We start from the raw sequence: 22,637 nt of genomic DNA, 5'->3' as shown, positions 1-22,637 counted from the left end.
CTGAGGGTTTTTCTTATTAAGAAATATTAGAGTACAATCTGGGTGCCGATCTAGCCTACCCAACAGAGGATTTCCTTAGCAATTGTACCTCACAGTTTGAGAGAAATCTCTTGGTTAAAACCCCAGAAAACCCTTCCGGTAGCTCCTCAGCACAAAACTGCTCCTGCAACCCCAGCGTCTACCCAATCTGGACTACGTCAGCCCCTCTCTGTCTCACGCTGACCCTGCGTCAGCCTTTCTTGGCCCGCGTCAGCCCCAAGAGGCTCTGCGTCAGCTCTGGGAGCCTTTGCATCAGCTACGTTGGCCCCTCTGGTGCTCTGCGCAACACTTGGCTACCTTTGCATGACCCTGCGTGAGCCCTTGTTGGCTCTGCGTCACCCTCCTTGGCTGTTGCGCTGCTCTCCCAGCACAATCTCTGCCTTCTTTGTTCCTCTGTACTCAATTCCCCTTAGCTACTCTCCCAATCACTGATTCTATCTCTCTTAGCAAACCCCGCTCTAGAGAATAGAATGACTGATCATCTGGTGTGCTCTCCAAGTGACCCTCAAGCCTCCTCTTATACTTTTCCTATTGATGATTCAACAGCCAAGATTAAGTCCCTAATCAACGGCTAAGATTAGATCTGGCTTGATGCATGTCTTTTGGACCACTCTAACACAGATTCATATTAATACACATTAATATTTTATTTTCCCTAAGTTTAGACTTGGGGACTCCATTAAAAATATTAATTATTTTAATATCTCCTGATCTGTTTAGAATCTCCCCAAACCCTTTCTGGGTATTGGAGATCTCATGTGCCCCAACCTCTCCACCAAATTTCGTGGCTAGAGCACATCCAATGCTACCCCAAATCAAGACTCCCTCTTAGCGAGGATTGTGCTCTCGCAATACTCCTTACTGAGTATTACTATGATCATCCGCCATCAGTACCTGTGCTGATGCCAGGCCTTCCTACCCAACATCCTTTGCACTGTTGCATCTTGTACTGCTGCCCATGGTTCTGCCACTGCCACTATTGCATCTGTACGACAGCTCCCTCTGCATCCACGCTGCTGCTGGTCCTTTCTCCCAACACTGCATCCGCACTACACCTCCCTCATCATTTTGCATCGTGCTACCTACTACTGCACTGCAACTCAGTTATTGAGAAGTAAGTAACTAATCCTCCAACTAACCTCCCTGTTGGGCTAGAAACACCCATTGATGTTGAAGCTCCCTCTGTCACTGACAAGTGCTCCCTCTCTCTGACCTCTGCACTGCAACAACTCCCAGCATCTCGCACTGTTGTGCACCTCGCGTGCCTTCCTGCACTGGTGCAACACCCTTGTGCCTCTTGAACTGCTGCAACCTGCTAGCGTCCGTTGTCTCGGGACTCTTGCACTGTACCTCTCTCTGCCACTCCATCTGCATCCATCTCTACCCACTCAGCTAGTCCTGCTACTCCTCGTTGGGGCTCCCGTAGCAAGGTCTAATCCAAGAGGCTTGGTACCTCAAGGATCTTGCCCCTCATCGCCTGTAGTCCATCTAACTATAGCTCGATGTCTCCCCAATTCTGCTCAAGTGGTTCATCTGCACTCATGGCACAATCATTGTCTGTCAAAACTTCCTTCTCTGCCCGTGCTGGCACTGCCTTAGTCTCGGAAGACTCTCCCTTACTCTTATTCCTTGGGCACTGGGTCGCATAATGACCCATCTCCCCACAGTGGAAGCACTTGATCTTTGAGAGATCTTTCTTCTTTCGCTTCTCCTGCTTTCCCTCAAATGCTAGGGCCACATCCTCCTCCTCCTGCTTGACCTTGATCCCTTTGTCGCTGTGACCTATCTTTGACTGCTGTCTAATCTCCTCCTGGTGAAGAGCTGTCCACATCTCGTCCCAAGGTAAGAGAGTCCCTCTGCCCAGGATGCTCTTGACAAACACTTCCCACTCTTTTGAGACAGCATTCAGGGTTGTCCTTACCATAAGCTCCTAATCCGGTGTCGCTCCTATAGCAGTCAACTGATCTTGGATCTCATTCAGTCCTCCGAGGAAGGAGTCAATCGTTTGACCCTTCTTCATCTAATACGACCTCATCTGGTTCTCGAGCAGCGTTCTTCTCTGCATAGCAGTATGCTGGTACAGGTTCTTGAGAGACTCCCACATCTCAATTGTCGTTTCCTTCTCGGCTATATGTGGTACCACATGATCCTTGACCCCGTCAAGAATAATGCACTTGGCCCTCGCCATCGCCTTCTCGTACTTGTCATTATCATTGGGGTCGACTGGGATAGCTATCGTCTTCAAGGCGAAGTTCTTGACACGATTCCTGTCAAGCACTGATAAGATTCTAGCCTTCCAGACTATGAAGTTCGATGCTCTATCCAGTCTATCCTGGTCTCTTACCCTGTGAAGTGCCATGACACTCCTTTACTTCCCTCCTGGAAGTTCTCTGTTCAATTCCTCTGAGTCTCTGCTTCCCATCTGGAAGTTCTCTTCTGGACTCCCTCTGAGTCCTGATTTCCCTCCTGGAAATCCTTCTTCTGCTTGTTGAGATGCCCCTTACTTTGATCGTCTTGTGCAACTGCACCGCTGATCCGGGTTCCTCGGCTAGAAACCCTCGGTAACAACTCCTCTGGCCCTGCTCTATGAGGTATTGTTCTGACTACAGTACCTCACCAGCTCCACTCTGCAATATTCTTACAGCCTTCTAGACCCCAGAAATTGCCTCTCTGTGAACTACATCAGCCCCTCTCTGCTGCACGTTGTCTCCGCGTCACCCCGGATGGGTCTGCGTCAGCCCTATGGCCCTCTACGTCAACAACGTTGGCCTCTCTGAAGCTTTGCGCAGTTCTCGACTTCTTCTGCATGGCTCTGGCTGGCTCTGCGTCACACTTCCTTGGCTTCTGCGCTACTAGAAACAGCTTTTGTCACCTCGGGACAGCTGTTTTCTGCTGCTATTGCTCTGCTCAGCTGATGTCTTTTAGTCCTCCTGTGATCTGCAATCACGCTCTGATACCATGTTGAAGTTTCTAAATTTACTTAATTTAGAAACCCTTTATGCACTTTTTCTTATTTATTCCTACCTACTTGTTAATTTTTATTTAACAAGTTATTTACAAAGTAAATACTGAAAATAAACACCAGTGCATGCTCAACATATTACAAATCAGCGACTAAAAGAAACAAGAACAAACACACCACATGACACCATTATTTTTGGACCAATGTCCCCATAAAAACCCAATGCGAGAAAATCAGTGCAGCTATCTGAGGGTTTTTCTTATTAAGCAATATCAGAGTACAATCTGGGTGCCGAAACTGGCCTACACAACAGAGAATTTCCTTAGCAGTTGTACCTCACAGTTTGAGAGAAATCTCCTGGCTGAAACCCCGGAAACCTTTCTGGCAGCTCCTCAGCACAAAACTGCTCCTGCAACCCCAGCGTCTGCCCAATCTGGACTGTGTCAGCCCCTCTCTTTCTCACGATGGCCCTGCGTCAGCCTTTCTTCGCCTGCGTCAGCTATGCTGGCCCCTCTGGTGCTCTACATAGCACTTGGTTGCCTCTGCATGGCCCTGCGTGAGCCCTTGCTGGCTCTGCGTCACCCTCCTTGGCTGCTGCGCTGCTCTCCCGGCACAATCTCTGCCTTCTCTGTTCCTCTATATTCAATGCCCCTCAATTGCTCTCCCGATCACTGACTCTACCTCTCTTAGCAAACCCCACTCTAGAAAATAGAATGACTGATCATCTAGTGTGACCCTCAAGCCTCCTCTTATACTTTTCCTGTTGACGATTCAATGGCCAAGATTAAGTCCCTAATCAATGGCTAAGATTAGATCTGGCTTGATCCATGTCTTTTGGACCACTCTAACACAGATTCATATTAATACACATTCCATTAAAAATATTAATTATTTTAATATCTCTTGATCTGTTTAGAATCTGCCCAAACCCTTTCTGGGTATTGGAGATCTCATGTGCCCCAACCTCTCCACCAAATTTCGTGACTAGAGCACATCCGATGCTACCCCAAATCAACATCAACGGCCAAGATTAAAACTTAATCAATGGATGAGATCATTTCCAAGTCGATCCATGTGAATTTCTAGAGAATTCTCACCTTTCTCAATTAATTACTATTAATTAACCAGTTTTCCTAAGTTAGACTTAGGAAAAATTTAAATGATGGTCAATTAATTTAATTGAGTTATCTCTAGGTGGAATTTCCATAAATGATTTATGGGTTTTGGAGAACTCCTGTGTTTTAGCCTCTCCACAAAGTTTTGAGACTAGAACACCATCTAATGCTACAAAAACTAACATTCCCTCTTAGCAAGGAAGGTGTTCTCCAACTATCTCCATAACATCCTTGATGCACATTGTTGATGTCTAACCATTGTAGTTATCTGCTACTGTCCACAAAACCACTACACTAACTCTGATTCATCTGCCGCTGACTGTAGCTGAACCATGCTACATCTGTGTTGCTACTAACACCGCATTGTACATCTTGTACTGCTACCAACTCTGCATCTGCACTGCAACCCAACTAATACTCCCTCTTACTGTTGTTGCCACTATTGCAACTAAGAAGCATCCAAAAGACTCTGTCAACTATCTCTATGCTGCAACTATCTCTAGAGTCTCTGGCTGCTACTAGCCTCTGCACTGTCCACTGGGAAATCTATGTTGTTGATTTTGCACTGTGCCTCCTACACTACTATCAACATTGTTTTGCACTCCTCAACATCTGTCTACAACTAGTCTGCAACTGTCGCTCTGGAACTCACTACACCAACTAACATTGATCCTCCTGGTACTGAATACTGTGGGCCCTTGTAGCAAAGGTAATGATCCATGAGGAAACACCATCTGATGCTCACCTCAATGGACCCTTCCCAAATCTCTGCGCAACTCTAGGACTAAAGCTCCATATCGCCCCACCTCTCTCCTGGAGGTATAGTTGCATACATGGTGAAATATTCCTCTAGTTTAGAGGACACCTAGTCTATCTCTATGAATGTTGTCGTCTGATTTTGTTTCTTCTTTTTGTCCTTCTTCCTGTGAGGACACTCAGTACTGTAGTGGCCAAACTTGCCACACCAGAAGCACTTGACCTTGGACAGATCCTTCTTCTTCTTCCCTCCTTGCAAGCCTTGTCCTGGACTGAGACGTTTTGCCTTCCCTTTCGATGCGAGGGCCACATTGTCTTCCTCCTTCACACCCTTCGATCCCTTGTTGCTATTGTCGTTGATGGAGCTCTTTACTGGAGCTTGCCTCATTTCCTCTTGTGCGAGATCATCCCACATCCTATCCTACCCAAGTAATGTATCTCGTCCCAAAATGCCTTGGACGAAATTCTCCCAATCCTCAGTGACACTGTTGAGGGCCAACCTCACCATTTCTACAGGTGGAGGTGTCTCTCCTACCGCTGCAAGCTCATCCTAGATATCCTGAAGTATGGTGAGAAAGGGGTTGATGCCTTCACCATTCTACATCCTAGTATTCCTCAACTTTTCCTTCAAGAACATCTTTCGTTGCTCCGAAGGATTCTGGTACGATCCTGCAAGAGCATCCCACATTCCTTTGGCCGTATTCTTGGCCAATATGTGTGAGACTATATGATCTCAAACTCCGTCAAGAATCATCCGCTTGGCCATCACCATCTCCTTTCTGTAATTCTCTAGCTTATCTGGGTCTGTTAGTATGGAAACAACATTTTTTGCATACATCTTCAAACTAAATTCATCTAATTGTTGAATTGAGGCTTTTCTGATCCATAACAAGTATATGATGGGGGTTTTGGCGTAAATCACAACATCAATCATTTGTCGACGTGTTTCGAACCAACAAGTGTGGTTCATCATCGGGACAAGTTGAAGAATCAGATCAAGGCTACATGTTAAATAGAGAGAGAGAAGCTCATCCAACAGCTAAATTTGACTAGGAAACAGCTATAATAGACTTGGAAACGGCTATATTTGACTGGACTAAACCAAGGGACAGGGACAATGGCTATATTTGACTTGACTGGACCAAGGGATAGGGACAGGGAAAAAATAGTTTCATTAATTCATAAGTTAGTTATGTTATATTTATTACTATAATTGACTAATATTAATTTATTGTATTTAATTACTAATTGTATATAGATAAAAAGTTATAATAGAATATAAAAATTAATAAAGGTTTATTAAAAGAATAACTAATTTAGTTCATAATCATTTCTACTAATTACAACCCCTAGGAGAAAGAATATATTGGTTACTAATAAGATAATATTACTAGTTAAGTTAATATTTATAATTAACTTTATTTTATTGAAAGGCGTAAATATTAATATTATAATATTAATAGTATATGGAACAATAAAATTAAATAATAGTTTATTACAAGTATAACTAATGTAGTTAGTTAAATAATCCAATTTATCTAATTACCACCCCTAAGAGAAAGAGTATATTGGTTACTAATAAGATAATATTATTAGTTAAGTTAATGTTTATAAATAACTTTATTATATTTAAAGGCGTCAATATTAATATTATAATATTTATAGTTTATTAGAAGTATAACTAATGTAGTTAAATATAGAAAATGTAACAATTTAGAATCACTAGGAAAATAAATTCAAGTTATTGAAAAATTATCTAGTTGTTTCTAGTTAGTTGGTTCAAAACTAACTTAATTATATGTAACGGGATAAATTAGTTCCCATCCTTTGAACTACCTACATTTATGTTTAGGCGAAAAGATTTTATTATGTTAATTAAAAAAAAAATAATACTTATTCAAACCGAACCATTCTACTCTTATTTCTAATCTAGAAGAGAACTAGAAAAATTAAATTACTAAAAAACCGTTGAGCAATCGAAGAGCAGAGATGGAATAGAAAACGAGGAGGAAAAAACAGAGACGAACTCACTAAAAGGACAACACAAGGGGCGGGGATAGGTGGCGTTAAGATGAAAGGGCAGGGATCCAACAGCTGCTAATTTTCCAGTTGTCATCCCTATTGAGATTGCTCGGCCTCTTTTCAATTTCTATGGCCTCCCTAAATTTTAGGTGATGAAAACGGGCAATCTTGGCAATAACACAGGCCTCCTCAATACATATGTGATGCTTAGTCTTTTCCGCGTGTTCTGCCAAGGCGGAAGAACGGATCCTCCCATGTTTTATGTCAGCTGAGTGCTCGTGAATCCTTTGATTAATGGAGCGCCCTGTCTCACCAACGTAGGGGGTCCCATAGGAACAAGGACTAACGTAGATCCCTCTTTTCAATTTCTATGGCCTCCCTAAATTTTTGGTGATGAAAACGGGCAATCTTGGCAATAACACAGGCCTCCTCAATACATATGTGATGCTTAGTCTTTTCCGCGTGTTCTGCCAAGGCGGAAGAACGGATCCTCCCATGTTTTATGTCAGCTGAGTGCTCGTGAATCCTTTGATTAATGGAGCGCCCTGTATGTTAGTCCTTGTCCCTGTGGGACCCCCTACGTTGGTGAGACAGGGCCTGTACGTTAGTCCTTGTCCCTGTGGGACCCCCTACGTTGGTGAGACAGGGCGCTCCATTAATCAAAGGATTCACGAGCACTCAGCTGACATAAAACATGGGAGGATCCATTCTTCCGCCTTGGCAGAACACGGGGAAAAGACTAAGCATCACATATGTATTGAGGAGGCCTGTGTTATTGCCAAGATTGCCCATTTTCATCACCGAAAATTTAGGGAGGCCATAGAAATTGAAAAGAGGCTGAGCAATCTCAATAGGGATGACGGCAGGAAAATTAGCAGCTGTTGGATCCCTACCCTTTCATCTTAACCCCCCCCACCCTCCCCCCCTCCGTCCCCACCCCTTGTGTCGTCCTTTTAGTGAGTTCGTCTCTATTTTTTCCTCCTCGTCTTCTATTCCGTCTCTGCTCTTCGATTTCTCGATGGTTTTTTAGTAATTTAATTTAATTTTTCTAGTTCTCTTCTAGATTAGAAATAAGAGCAGAATGGTTCGGTTTGAATAAGTATTACAAATCTTTTTAATTAACATAATAAAATCTTTTCCCCTAAACATAAATGTAGGTAGTTCAAAGGATGGGAACTAATTTATCTCGTTACATATAATTAAGTTAGTTTCGAACCAACTAACTAGAAACAACTAGATAATTTTTCAATAACTTGAATCTATTTTCTTAGTGATTTTAAATTGTTACATTTTCTATATTTAACTACATTAGTTATACTTCTAATAAACTATTAATATTATAATATTAATACTGACACCTTTAAATATAATAAATTTAATTATAAACGTTAACTTAACTAATAATATTATCTTATAGTAACCAATATACTCTTTCTCCTAGGGGTGGTAATTAGATAGATTGGATTATTTAACTAACTACATTAGTTATACTTCTAATAGACTATTATTTAGTTTTATTGTTCCATATACTATTAATATTATAATATTAATATTTACGCCTTTAAATAAAATAAAGTTAATTATAAATATTAACTTAACTAGTAATATTATCTTATTAGTAACCAATATATTCTTTCTCCTAGGGGTTGTAATTAGTAGAAATAACTTTTTATCTATATACAATTAGTAATTAAATACAATAAATTAATATTAGTCAATTATAGTAATAAATATAACATAACTAACTTATGAATTAACGAAACTATTTTTTCCCTGTCCGTATCCCTTGGTCCAGTGAAGTCAAATATAGTCGTTGTCCCTGTCCCTTGGTCTTGTCTAGCCAAATATAGTCGTTTCCGAGTCTACTATAGTCATTTCCTAGTCAAATTTATCGTTGGATGATCTTCTCTCTCTCTCTATTTAACATGCAGCCTTGATCTGGTTCTTCAACTTGTCCTGACGGTGAACCACACTTGTTGATTCGAAGCGCATCGACAAATGATTGATGATGTGATTTACGCCGAAACCTTTATCATATACATATTCATCTAGCTAAACGGACATCCTAGCCTTCCAAATAATATAGTTGGATGCACCATCCAATCCGTCCTAATCTCTAAGCCCTATTGAGGCCATTTCAGCAAAAACTCGATTGGGGGCCAAAATCTCCCTCTTTCACCTGCTTAGTCGCTAGCACTGCTATTCGCACTCCTTGGAGTGAGAAAATTTGCCTAGTGCAACTGGAAATTTTGAATTTCTAAAGCTAGAAACCCTATAAGAGAAATTCCCTTTGTGTGTGCAATTTCTCTTCCACCTGGCACTGAATCTGCTCTAGCAAACAGCTGCAAACCCTCTATGCCCAGACTAAGAGTTTGCTTTGTGAAAATATTGAGCTTCTTCTCCCTCTACCTGCTGGAATCGCTTCTCTGGACAAATCAAACTTTCCTGCCACCGGAAAATCGAACGTTGTTGAGCAATTTGCACTGCTTGGCTAGGCACTGGGCAGCCTCTAGAAATTTCGTCTTGTTGCTCCCTCTGAACAATGGAATTTTCTTCCTTTGATTCTAAGCCTCTTGTCTGTAAAATATGCTCTAATCCCATGTGAAAATTCCTTGAAATGCAACAATTGGAAATTATCCTTCTAACTGTAAATTAATTTTGCAGTTTATTTGCTACGATAAACAAGAAATAATTCACACTGCAATTTCTTCACCATAAAAAGAAAATACTGCGAAATCAAAAATAGGAACTAAGAAATGCTAGCACACACACATAAAAAAGACACAATTATTTTTGGACAATTATCCCCGAAAAAACCCAATATGGGAAAATTGGTACAACAACTAAGGGCTTTTATTATTACGCAGTAGTGAAATTTTGAGTACAATATATGGACGCCCAACTGGCTATCCAATCTAAGAGAAATATTGGCAAAATCAACTGAGAGAAATTACCCTCTTCTCCAAGCAATCCCACCACAAACTAAAAACTCCAAGTAAGTCGTCCAAACCCTCTGCATAGGCTTCTGCATCACCTTTGCACAACTTGTCACACGCTCAAGTCATCCTACTTGTTGCTGCTTTGGAATCGATCCTCCTGGCCTTCTGGAAATCTTCTCGGCCTCTGGCAACTGAATCCACCTCTAGCTCAGCCAAATCGAACTGCATCTATGAGGCTCTATGCAGGCCCTGCACAACCTCCTAAAGAAATAAATTCGACCTTCTCTCTTTCCCTCTTCGGAACTGGAAAACTTCCTCCGGATCATTGTCTCTGCCCCTCTCTAGCTTTGTGTCCCCTCTCTAGCTCGAACTCTGCTACTGGCTAGCTCGAACTGCCCGAGGAACTTGCACTGCTAACTCTCTCCTCTATGTCTCTCCATTTATCCATCGACCTCTTCCTATAATTTCCAATTGAGTCTTCAACGGCCAAGATTAAAACTTAATCAATGGTTGAGATCATCTCCAAGTCGATTTGTGTGAGTTTCTAGAGAATTCTCACTTTTCTAAATTAATTACTATTAATTAACCAATTTTCATAAGTTAGACTTAGAAAAACTTTAAATGATGGTTTTTAATTTAATTGAGCTATATCTAGGTGAAATTTCCAGAAACAATTTCTGGGTTTTGGAGAACTCCTATGTTTTAGCCTCTCCACAAAGTTTCGAGACTAGGACACCATCTGATGCTACAAAACTAACACTATCTGTGTTGAAAGGGCTTTGAAGTTTGAACTACTCATTCTTACTAGACTTAAATCTACTGGTGATTGGTGTTATCCGTAGTTGGAAACTCTGCATTTTGAAGGAAAAATATATGTTAAAACTCTATTGAAATTTTTAATACATTGTTGGTGGTATTTTGGTTTGATATTTCCATCTACAACTCATACATCCTTTTATTTCACTATGGTATCACTATTCCCCATTATTGCTAGCTGAAAACCTCAGGACTGATTCATATCACTACTGGAGGAGGTTGTCAACAAGCAAAGATGAGTTTACAATAAGTTATGTCTAGTGTTTTGGTTCAACATGGTTCAATGTTTTAGTGAATAGAATGGTACATGTCACTTTTAGTGGGCATTATAATCCCAAACTTATATTGCAAGTCTCTTCTCATCCTATGGCTAATATATGTGGAGCAATCTCCTAAACGAAGTTCCAGGAGGTTGACATCATTCATCACGTGGGCCATGTATCATTCACTGCTAAGCATGGATACTATTGAGAGATTATTATCCTTGTGGGTCAAGTTAGCACAAGGGATGTGTGTGAAGAGAAATTGCATATTAGTCTAGTACCCATGAACTTTCTTGTTGGTTGTGCACATATTTAGTGCTTATTTGGAGGTTATATCAGTGGGTTATCGCACAGTACCATTGGGAACATCCACTATTGAAAATCACATTGGAAGTCGGTCAGAATACTGAAGAACATTTGTTGTATACCCGGTTCCTCTACTTGTCTACCTCTGTTGTTTTCATTTGAATTAGTGCCATATTTCCATGTATGCTATAGTTTCTATTTCATTGATGTGTTACAATGGTACTAGCATGACTAAATTATCATGTGTTGACTGAGCTAAAAGACCATTGTTTGACGTTTTATATAGAGTGGGGGTTTGATATATTGTTGATAAGTCAAAGTGTTGGAGGTACCACTAGTTTTTCATGATGTATTGTTGATAAAGACTTGTGTCAAATATGTATGGTAGAGTTATGGGTCTCAAGGTGTCAAATTGTCATAGTACCATGTAAGCAAAATCTATGGAGTCAAGTGTGGTACAACCTTGCATTATGCCATGTATTTGTCAATGCTAGTTGTTAGTTGTTATGAATACCTTTGTAAAGTATTGAGTTGTAAGAGTTTGTCAGTCAAAGTCATGCATAAAACAACTTGTTGTAGTTGTCATTCTTCAGCGAAAACATGGATCAAATCTTTAGAAATTCTCTTAATAAATTAGCCGCAACAAACAACAAACGGGATGCATACTCTTCTTCAACAAGAGCGGCCACAGGAAGAGCATGAGATGGGATACAAACTTCTTGCACTTGGGACAGACTTGAGATTCATGGGGTTTACAATAAAATCCCTTCTCAAACTATAAGAACTTGCTTCACTCCTCTCCAAGGTGGATCACTCAGATGGGAAGAGCTTGATTTGGGTTCTAAAACCAGCCATGCTTACCTTAGTACAACACAAGTATTTGGAGCACCCTTGTGAAGGGGTCAAACTTCCAATTGCATCTTGTCTTAGTAGTATCATGATGTTGATTGCACCTATACCCCCTTACAATGATGACACTACAAGGAGAGTCTTTAGACTGATAGTAGGGGCCTTTTAGGATTTGGATAACAGTAAAGGCCCTACCTATGGGAAGAAGCTGGAAATTTTAGAAATCATGGACATGGTTAGAACCTATGACATCATGCTTGATCTAGAGTGTGATGACCTGATTCTCTAAATGTTCCAATGCTTCTTCAACATTAGGAAACACCATCCTAACATGGTCAAAACCAACATGTTGTCCATTTTGTCGTTAATCATGGGAGGTCATGATGTCATTTGTAGGAGGTTGTAGTCCAAGTTGTGGGACATATGGAGGAAGGAACAGTTTCTCTCACCTGCTACTTTTGAACTAGACGAAAGGTCAGTTGAGCAGAACATAAAATTGTTCAAGAGATGATTGACCTAGGCAGAGTTCAGGAGAATTTGTGGTGACCAACCATGCAACAAGAATGAGCTGAGGAGGAAGGGTATTTGCTTCATTTGCAAGGAACCTTAGGGACCTAACCACTCATGCTTGAGTGACATGGAGGAGATGGCAGAGGTAGATCAGGAGGAGGTTCCTTCTGACTTTCCGGATGAGGATTCTACTTTTATGGTTGAGTCCATGGGTTCATACGAGGATGCCTCTAAGGAGAATGAACAATCATATGGAGTTGTTGACAGCTTGTCGAATATATATTCCAGTATGTATGAGGGGTATTCGGTAGACCTCATGGGAGACATTCAGGGAGATGAGCCACCAATGACGATTTAGCATGAGTAGCATACGGTGGGGCATGAGTCAGATGAGGAGGATGATATGCATAGTGTGCGTGATGGGCCATTTTTGGAGGGTTAGCTAGTGGCTCATGTTGAGCCCATGATTGAGGAGGATGGGCAACCGTCCTTTGGGCTAGCGATTAGCGAGGGGCAGACATATGTACAAGAAGCTAGTAGGGTTATAGTACTTGCAGACACTGGTTATCAAGAGGTGTTGGAGCCTAACAGGATAGTTTTGCAGGAGCATGGGGTTTCCTATCAAACAGGGGAGGATATTTTGGAGATGGTGGTGCATCCATCTTTGGGTCTACCCATTGATGATATGCAAACAAATGCAGTGGTACCTAGCAAAGCTACAACATTTTCAGGCAACAACCCTCTCTGGGAGTACATAGACAGGGCTCGCAACACGACTTGTCCACTTTTGCCCATTATAGAGAGAGGGGTGGGATTTCTTAGACAAATCTTGTTGAATAATCGGGAGCAACATGAGTTGAGCATGGACCAACATCGACATAATAGACTTGTTCCATATACAGGTGTCCATGCATTACATTGGTCAGATATCATGAGTTGGTATCTTGTTGATGGTGCAATTTTCTTAGTCAGGGGCATAGTACAGTGGGGACCACTAGGTGTGAGGGGTACTTCATGTTCTAGTTCACAGCAGGATGTAGGCCATCCACTCACCAACATTCCAATACAACATCAGCATAGTGGGATTGACCTTGGTTTATGCCAAGGAGGAGATGATTTGGTATTCTATTGGTAGAGTAGCATCTACGACCAAAGACAGAGCACAGTTAGAGCTATGGGGTATGGATGATGATTATTGGCCATGTTGGCTTTGGGATCCAGTAAGATCCATTGTTGGTAGGTTAAGTCGAAGATGGGTTTGGGATCCAGGTATTGAGGGATCCATTCATGTTTGGTTAGTGTGGAGGCATGGCGTAGCGTAGTGGTTCATATGGGATCCTAGTATCAATTTGCAGATGCCTCTGCAATGGACAAATACAGATTGCTTGAGGGCAAGCAATCTTAGGGTGGGAGGATTTGTTTTCCTCTATAGTACAACCAGGGTGGATTTCCAGCGTATGGGATGGCCAGGTCACAGGAGCAGGATTATGACATTAGTAAGACACTTCTAGAAGATTGGAGATCTATCTATTGGATCTTTAAAAAGGAGGAGGAGGAGATCATTTGGGATATCTTGGAGTCTTGTATTTTTCTTGAGGAGAGGTTTGGAGACCCTGGAGTTCCCAACTTCAGTTGTAGCCCCAGGACATAAACCCTTGGGTGTGTTAGTGAGAGTGGTGGAGAACCCATCTCTCCCCTTGGTGAATTCATTCAGAATTCACATGTGTGTCCACTAATTCCATTTCTATTTTGGAGGCCGATCCAACATTGTAGTAGATCTTCTTGTGGCCCTTCTGCAACTATTTCCTATGGAGAGCTTGGATGTAATCTTCCTTGGTAAATAAATAAAGATGCATTATTTATATCTCTTACGTTATTTCTAGGTTTTACTGCAAATTCTACTTGTTGTGCTGCTAATTTTAAGGCGTAAGCGTGAAATTTAACTGGGTTTGAAGAGGAAAGTTTATGGCCGTAAATTTTAGTTGCAAAATCCCGAGAATTTTCTAAAAGTGATATTACACCATGGATATAAATAGGAAAACCAAATATTCTCAAATGACCAACTTGTGGTTTCTGTCCGATGAACACTTCTTTAGGAGTCTTGTCTTCCAAACTTCAATGAGGACTTATGTTTTGAATGTAAACAACTGTCATATATGCTTCATTCCATAGAAACATAGGCAAGTCTTGATCATGCATCATTTCCTTATCGGATTCTTCAATAGATCTGTTCTTTCTTTCCACAACTCCATTTTGTTGTATATTGTAAGGGACTATCAACTCCTCCTTAATCCCATCTTCTTTACAAAAGGCAACAAGCTCCTTGGAGGTGTATTCTACTCCATTATCAAATCTCAAGATCTTGATTTTCTAGCACTTCAAGTTCTCCACTTTTCTAAAACTTGTCAAAGACTTATTCTGTCTTCATGAAGTAAATCCATGTCTTGCGAGAGAAGTCATCAATAAATGTTACATAGTACAAGGAGCCTCCAAGAGATTTTACCAAACATCGAACCATATACATTAGAATGGACTAGATCTAAGATTTCTTTAGATCTACTTTCGCTGCTTGGAAAAGGCTTCTTGACATTCTTCCTAAGTGCACATTCTTTACATACTCCTTCATGTTCTACCAGCAACTTTGGAAACCTATAGGCTACAACCATCTGCTTTAAGGCTTGCGAAGCTCTATAGTGAATGTGAGCATATATTCTATGCCAAAGCTCACATGGATTAATATCATTATGTACAAGTTCTTGGGTAGGTTGTTTCAAAAGTCTATACAACCTTCCTTCACAAACTCCAATCACCCTAGCGAAATCTATACTAGAGCCTTTGAACCAAACAAGAACTTTGCCATCAACAAATGCTACTCTATCTCCTTTATCTTCCAAGTATGAAATAGAAACCAAATTCTTCTTCAAACCCAATACATATAATATGTTGCCAAGATGAACATTAACACCTAATTCTAGCTCAATGGATGTTTTCCAAATGCCTTTAACTGCATAACTATTGTTGTCTCCAAGTTCCACCTTTTGTGATAATCTTCTTTCCATTAGAATTGTGAGGTTGTCTCGATCTCCCATCATATGCCTTGAGGCACCACCATCTACTGGCCACAAGTCTTCATTATCTGCAACCAAACTAGCAAGAGCAGAAAAATAGAATTATTTATTACCTAAATCTTCATTCTTAGGCTTCTTTGGAAGTTCATCCAAGTCTGTCGTGGTAGCATGATGGTTTCCTTTTCTCTTTCTATCATTCGATCTTTCAGGACAATCACTTCTATAATGACCAAATTTGTGACAATGATAGCATTGAACCTTTGACATGTCTCTCTTTCCTTGAGGAGCAGATCTTCTTTCTTCAGGTCTTCTTCCTTCATTTCTTCTTCCTCCATTTCTTCTTTGAAAGCCAAACTTCTTTCTTCCTCCACCTTTCTTGAAACGTGTTGCATAAGCTTGAGAGTCACCTTCTTCGGATTTTTGAATCTTCCCTCTTGATATGAGCCTTGATTCTTTTTTAGTACATGCGGTCCATAGTTCATCAAACTTTGGAGCTTATTTCCTCGCACATATTCCTACTGCAAATGAATACCAAGATTCAGGTAAACCATTAAGCGTTGTAGTCACTAGTTCCTTTTCAAGAATGATTTCATCAATCGCTTGAAGTTGATCTCTCAATTGAGAAATCCTCATAAAATATGAGGCTATAGTATCATTCCTTGTCATTCTAACATCACGAAGCTCATTCTTCAAACTCATTGCTTGACCAATATTGTTGATAGTGTACAATCTAATTAGGACATACATTTTCTTTGAAGAGTCAAGATTTGCAATATATGGGATCAAATGATCTTTGACAGAGTCTACAATGATACTTCTAGTTGTAATATCATCTTTCTCAAATTTTAATTTCTCATCTTTTTCTGGTTCAGTGACCTTGCCTTTCACAATACCCAAGAGATCCTCCTTTGCAAGAAGAAGATCAATCCTTGTTTTCCAAGCCCTAAAGTTTGTAGCTCCTTCTAATTTGTTTTTTGCCTTCATATGGGAACCCATAGTCATGGACAAGAAAATAAATTGTAGATATAGGGTTTTCCTCAAGAGTGGTCTCTTACCAAAGCTTCTTCAAGAGTGATCTCAATGTCCTTTTCGTCACCAAAGCTCTGATACCATGTTGAGTTTTCAAGTGCAATAGATACAAGCACAATATTTCTGAAATACTGATAATTACTTCTAATGATATAGATATTCTTTTAACAATTCCAGTTTATCATTAAGCAATTACACTTCAAAAATTCAACCATAAAACCATAAGGACAGTAGAGATCACAATGCACAAAGAGAACACAAGATTTACCCTGGGAAAACCCACTTAGGGGAAAAACCCAACAACCTTTTTCTTAGAGAAATTATTTAATTCAACAAGAGATACATCTAATGCTACTAGTCAACTATGAGGTCAAACTAACCAACAATGATTATAGTCAAACCTGGTCAACAACCCTCACGTCAAACCTCCCAATTTTCCCCGCAACTTGACCTGATCTGATCTGCCTCCTAGTAACTGTCCAGAAACCCAGAAATTCAGCCTCCAAGTCTGCCCAGAAATTTGGCCGCCCCGAATATGCTGCGTATAAAACTGCCCAAAAACACACGTGCGAGCTAGGAGAGAGAGATGCAAGTAAGAGAGAGAAAGAAAGATGATCTTCGCCCTTCTTTTTGTCCTTCTTCTTCTTCTTTTCCTTCGCTTGGATGTCCAGAAACTATATTTCTCGTGAGAGGTCGAATGGTGCCTTTGTGGAGGAGTTCAAATGCCTTTATATAGTGTTTTGCCTGTCCAGAATGAGTGTGTCCCTTCACTGAACCAACTTGACTTGAAAGAGGGCCGACTTGACTATTTTGGAGCCAAATCTTCAAAATTCAAAATTCTCTTTTAAATCCGACATGAAGAACATGTCTTATATAATTCTTTCAAGGGCTAAATAATCAAAACGACATGAAGAACATGTCTTACAAATTCTTTATACATTACAAGAGTTAAAGTATAAATTATGAAGACCGGCCATAGCTACAAAATTCAACATACCATCCAAAGAATGGAGATGGATAAATGAGAGAAATGGAAAGTGCTAAGTATGGTTTACCTTGGACACGCTACATCAATCAGAGCTTCCTCATTAGTGCCCTTCCTAAACCCTAAGACTTCAAAGGAGGTCCCATTGGACTAGAGTCAAAGACTAACTTCCCAAGTTTAGGAAGAATGATATAGTTGAGATCAGTCCATCGACCAGTTTGCCCGTGATCCATATTAATGTGCCCATAACATTAAATGAAAGTGCATGATTGCAAGAATGTTTAGAGTACCTACTGAGAAATGACCCACCTTCCTTTGAGGAGCATCCCAGATGGGAGAAAGATCTGACCAGAGCAATGGGTGGAGAACTATAACATAGTGTTATGTGCTGACCATCATGGGGCTGCTAGCTGGCTAGCTGTCAACTGAGAAAAAAAAATCCCCATGGGTTGCCCACTTTTCGTGGGTTAACAGTTCCAACTGCTCAAACTTTGTGTACTTGCATAATTGAATTTCAACTTATGCTATCTTCAGGATTGAGTAGATTCTAGTGCTTGTTATTCATGCTGATTTGACATAGCATAGGACAGAATTGTTAAGCAATTTAACAAACATCTAAAAGCTAAAGGGGTAGATTTATTGTGGCTGGGTAGTTATTAGCCCAAGGTTAAAGTCTATAGGAATCAATTTCAACAGCAATTTAAAAACTCATAGTTCCAGTTTGTTCCAATCCTGTAGCGGCATAGGCACAGGCAACAGAGGAAGTAGCATAATAGCAAGAAGCAGTTCTTAGAGTCAATTTTATCTACGCTGGAGGTTCTTAGAGGATCAATCATCAAGTAAAATACCATGTTGATTAGGTAAAATCACCAGCTATAAGGACATGTTCACTACGTATAAATTACAAATATGCTAGGTTCTCTGTATCAATGACCAATATGCAGGGGTTGTGACAGAAATTGTCTTCTGTAATAAGTCATTTTCAAATCCATAATTTGCGTGGAAAGTGTGCCCTAAGCGTTGAAACTTTGTTGCACTAAAATACATTTGATTGCTAGTTGAATTGAGGCTTCTATAATCCATAATACTTGAAAGAATAACTTCGGCGAAAATCACATGTAGACAGACATTTGTCGACGCGTTTCGAACCAACTAGTGTGGTTCATCGTCAGGACAAGTTGAAGAAACAGATCCAGCTTAGCATGATAAATAGTCTGAGCAGAGTCTCCAACGGCTAAATTGACTAACGGCTAGTTTTGACCTTAGGACCCAGGTCAACTTATTATTTATTAATTTAATATTATTATTAATTTTATTATTATTATTTTTTTATGGAAATAAGTTAAATTAGGTAAAAATGGTTGGTTTTTAAAAAAGGAATTTATTTATTTATTTAAATTAAAATTAATATATATATATATATATATATATATATATAGATATAGATATAGATATAGATATATATATATATATATATATATATATATATATAATATTAGGTTATTAAGATAAAAGTTAGGATTAATAATTTCAATGGTTAGTTTGAAAAGATAATCTATTTATTTATTCAAATTATTTAATAATTATTATTGATATATTTTAATTAAAATCATAATATTAGGTTGTTAAGTGACAAGTATTTTATTCAATAATAATTTAATGGTTAGTTTATTTTTATTATTATTATTTATGGAAAAAATAAAATAATTTTAATGGTAGGTTAAAGAAGTAATTTATTTATTTATTTAAATTATATGTATATATATATATATGTTTAATTAAAGTTATAATATTAAGTTATTAAGATAAAAGTTAGGATTAATAAATAAAATAATTTCACTGGTTAGATTAAAAAGATAATTTATTTATTTAGTAGAGTTTAGGCTTCTGTGATCCATATCAAGTTTACAAAAATTCTTCGGCGAAGATCACATGAGACATCATTTGTCGACGCGTTTCGAACCAACTAGTGTGGTTCATCGTCAGGACAAGTTGAAGAAGCAGATCCAGCTTAGCATGATAAATAGTCCGAGCAGAGTCTCCAACGGCTAAATTGACTAACGGCTAATTTTGACCTTAGGACCCAGGTCAAATTCTTATTTATTAATTTAATATTATTATTATAATTATTAATGTTAAAATTAATAAAATAATTTTAAGGTTAAAGATGTAATTATTTATTTATTTTAATTAAAATATATATATGTATAATACCAATAATAATTATTTAATAAATAAATAAATTTCGTTTCAAACCAACCATTGTATATATATATATATATTAATTTAAATTAATAAATAAATTCCCTTTTAAAACCATTTTACCTAATTTAAATTATTTCCATAAGAAAAACATTAATAATTATAATAATAATACTAAATTAATAAATAAGAATTTGACCTGGGTCCTAAGGTCAAAATTAGCCGTTAGTCAATTTCGCCGTTGGAGACTCTGCTCGGACTATTTATCATGCTAAGCTAGATCTGCTTCTTCAACTTGTCCTGACGATGAACCACACTAGTTGGTTTGAAACGCGTCGACAAATGATGTCGCATGTGATCTTCGCCGAAGAATTTTTGTAAATTTATTTATTTATTTAAATTATTTAATAATTATTATTAATATTATATATATATATATATATATATATAAACTAATCCTAATATTAGGTTGAGAATAATAATTGTTAATGGTTAGTTTTAAAAAAGTAATTTCATAATTTACTTATTAATAATCATATATATATATATATATATATATATTTTAAGGTTAGGATAAAACAAATAAATTAATCTATGGTTAGTTTAAAAAGGTAATTTATTTATTTAATTAAATTATTTATTAAATATTGTTAATATTATATATATATTATAATATTAGGATGTTAAAAAAAAAAGAGAGAATAATAATAATAATAATAATTCTATATATATAAAAAGAGCACAAAAAACAAGGAGGGGGCAGAAAAACCGACTAAGAAGAGAGTGCTGGAATCCAGCACCTACTGATTTTCCAACCATCATCTCTATTGAGATTGCTCGGCCTCTTCTCAATCTCAATAGCTTCCCTCAATTTACGATGGTGGAACTGAGCAACTTTGGCAACAACCTTGGCCTCCTCAATGCACACCTGATGCTTGGTCTTTTCCACATGCTCAGCTAATGCTGAAGACTTGGATCTCCCATGTCTTAGGTCGGCCGCATGTTCGCAGATCCTTTGATGGATGGAGCGTCCTGTTTCCCCAATATAGGGGGTCCCACAAGAACAAGGGATCAAGTAGACACCCTTCATATCCTTAGGGTTAACGGGATCTTTCACTGATCGGAGGGAATTGCGAATGGTGTTGAGGGGCCTAAAGGTTGAGGGAATATCATACCTTTTAAGGATCCGAGCAATCTTGTCCGTGGTTCCTTGAACATAGGGAAGATGGACCCCTAGACGACGCTCTTTTGGCTCTTTCTTAATTAACGCGTTTTTTGAGGCTTTCTGGAAATCCTTTCATTTGATTGCTATTTATCTTCTTGAGCTGTTTTCTGAATTGGGTAGAATGGACGTGAAGTATTTGTTGCTGTAAGTTAAGATTTTAGATTTAGTGTTGAGGCTGAAAGTTCACAGGAAACAGATCTAGGAAACCTCAAGGTTGAGGCAAAATTTCTGAATTTGCAATAAAAGTCAGATTCTCAAAATTTCAACAAGCAGCAGATGGGGGAGATGGGTTGTAACTCCTACATAGGTGGAATCTATGGAATGTACCACAGAAGCATGCAATTTTTTCACGGATATATACTTTAGCATACTCTAATGTTTATTACTTTGCTTCAAGGTTATAGTTAGCATAAATATTTACCTTCCAAAGATGGTTTGAGCACTCTCTCATTGGTTGTCTCAATATGCTTATATATCTGTCAGGACGAATGGATGCTTTTGGTTTCTAGAAAATAATAAAACGTTAATTTTAAATTCTGTTTCTAGGAACTAGTTGCACTGAGTTTATTCTCTTACAGTTTGAAGAATATATTCAGTTACAGTTTGCCATTCAAATATATTTCAGTTCTACATTAGGACAGACTATAAATATAGTGGAGTCACACCTAGATCTAGTTTTGTGGATTAAGCATAGGATGAAGTTTTTTCTGTATTAAGGGTACTCGAGCTTGAAATCACACTAAAATGAAATGCTTCTTGATTTTCCTAATCACAGGTTATGTGAGTTGACTTTGCTCAACAGAGGTTGATATTAGCATTTGTTTTTAACTTTACCTCGTAAACCTCAATTTTCTGTCATCACCCATGATGGGAACAGGAAACCACTTGAAATGAAAATCTAATGCTATACATGTTAAAATATAGTCAACAAATTTGAGATCATGAACCCAATTGTAGTCATAGTTCGGAATTTAGAACTAAGGCATCATTTTTTCCAATCTCCGTCTTCCTTAATAACTTGGACCAAAAATATCTGGAAACTGCAAAATAATTTGATTGCTCATTCTTTACGTTCGGAAAAGGAACTTCCTAATCTGTTCATTTACTAGCAAGAATGGTATCCCCAGAAGCAGTAAAACATTTAGTAAAATGGTGATTTGAACTTGACTCAAACAAATAACTAGTCTGCAATAAAAAAATAATATTCCTAGTGCTGCCATTTAAATAGTTTGTAGACAATGTAATAACCATACCATCTGAAATGCAGCTCTGAATGCATGTACTTCAAAATTCTCTATTGCAGCTTCGGGCGTGAGGCTTCTCCATCTTTCTGCACTCTGATGGAAAAGAATAGAATCGGGAGCATGATATCCTTTAAAAGTCCTCTAGAATAATTCAGAAAATTCTCTGAAATCTTGAAAGTATTAGCACATGATGATGGAAACTAGTTATTTCCTTAGTATGAAGAATTTTTTATCTGACATCAAATACAATGGAATCACCTTAATCAGTTTCCAAAGAATTAAATTCTTTAAGTTCCCTACTCTATGT

General features: G+C 38.6%; 1 protein-coding gene across 3 annotated transcripts in view; it reads right to left on the bottom strand.

The window, feature by feature from the left end:
• The window catches only part of LOC149250011 (S-adenosyl-L-methionine-dependent methyltransferases superfamily protein), a 325,303-nt gene that overhangs the window by 91,329 nt on the left and 211,337 nt on the right, over positions 1-22,637 (bottom strand). For all 3 annotated transcript variants that reach the window (XM_089458885.1, XM_089458884.1, XM_089458883.1), the window contains exon 10: positions 22,340-22,423. In XM_089458885.1, the coding sequence (XP_089315011.1) occupies positions 22,340-22,423 (84 nt within the window). The remainder of the gene's footprint in view (positions 1-22,339; positions 22,424-22,637) is intronic.

Source organism: Pinus tabuliformis, chromosome 7 (assembly GCF_031772625.1).
Source record: "Pinus tabuliformis cultivar Carrire ecotype Pingquan chromosome 7, CPIR1, whole genome shotgun sequence".
NCBI lineage: Eukaryota > Viridiplantae > Streptophyta > Pinopsida > Pinales > Pinaceae > Pinus > Pinus tabuliformis.
This window is presented reverse-complemented; position numbering and strand designations above follow the sequence as displayed.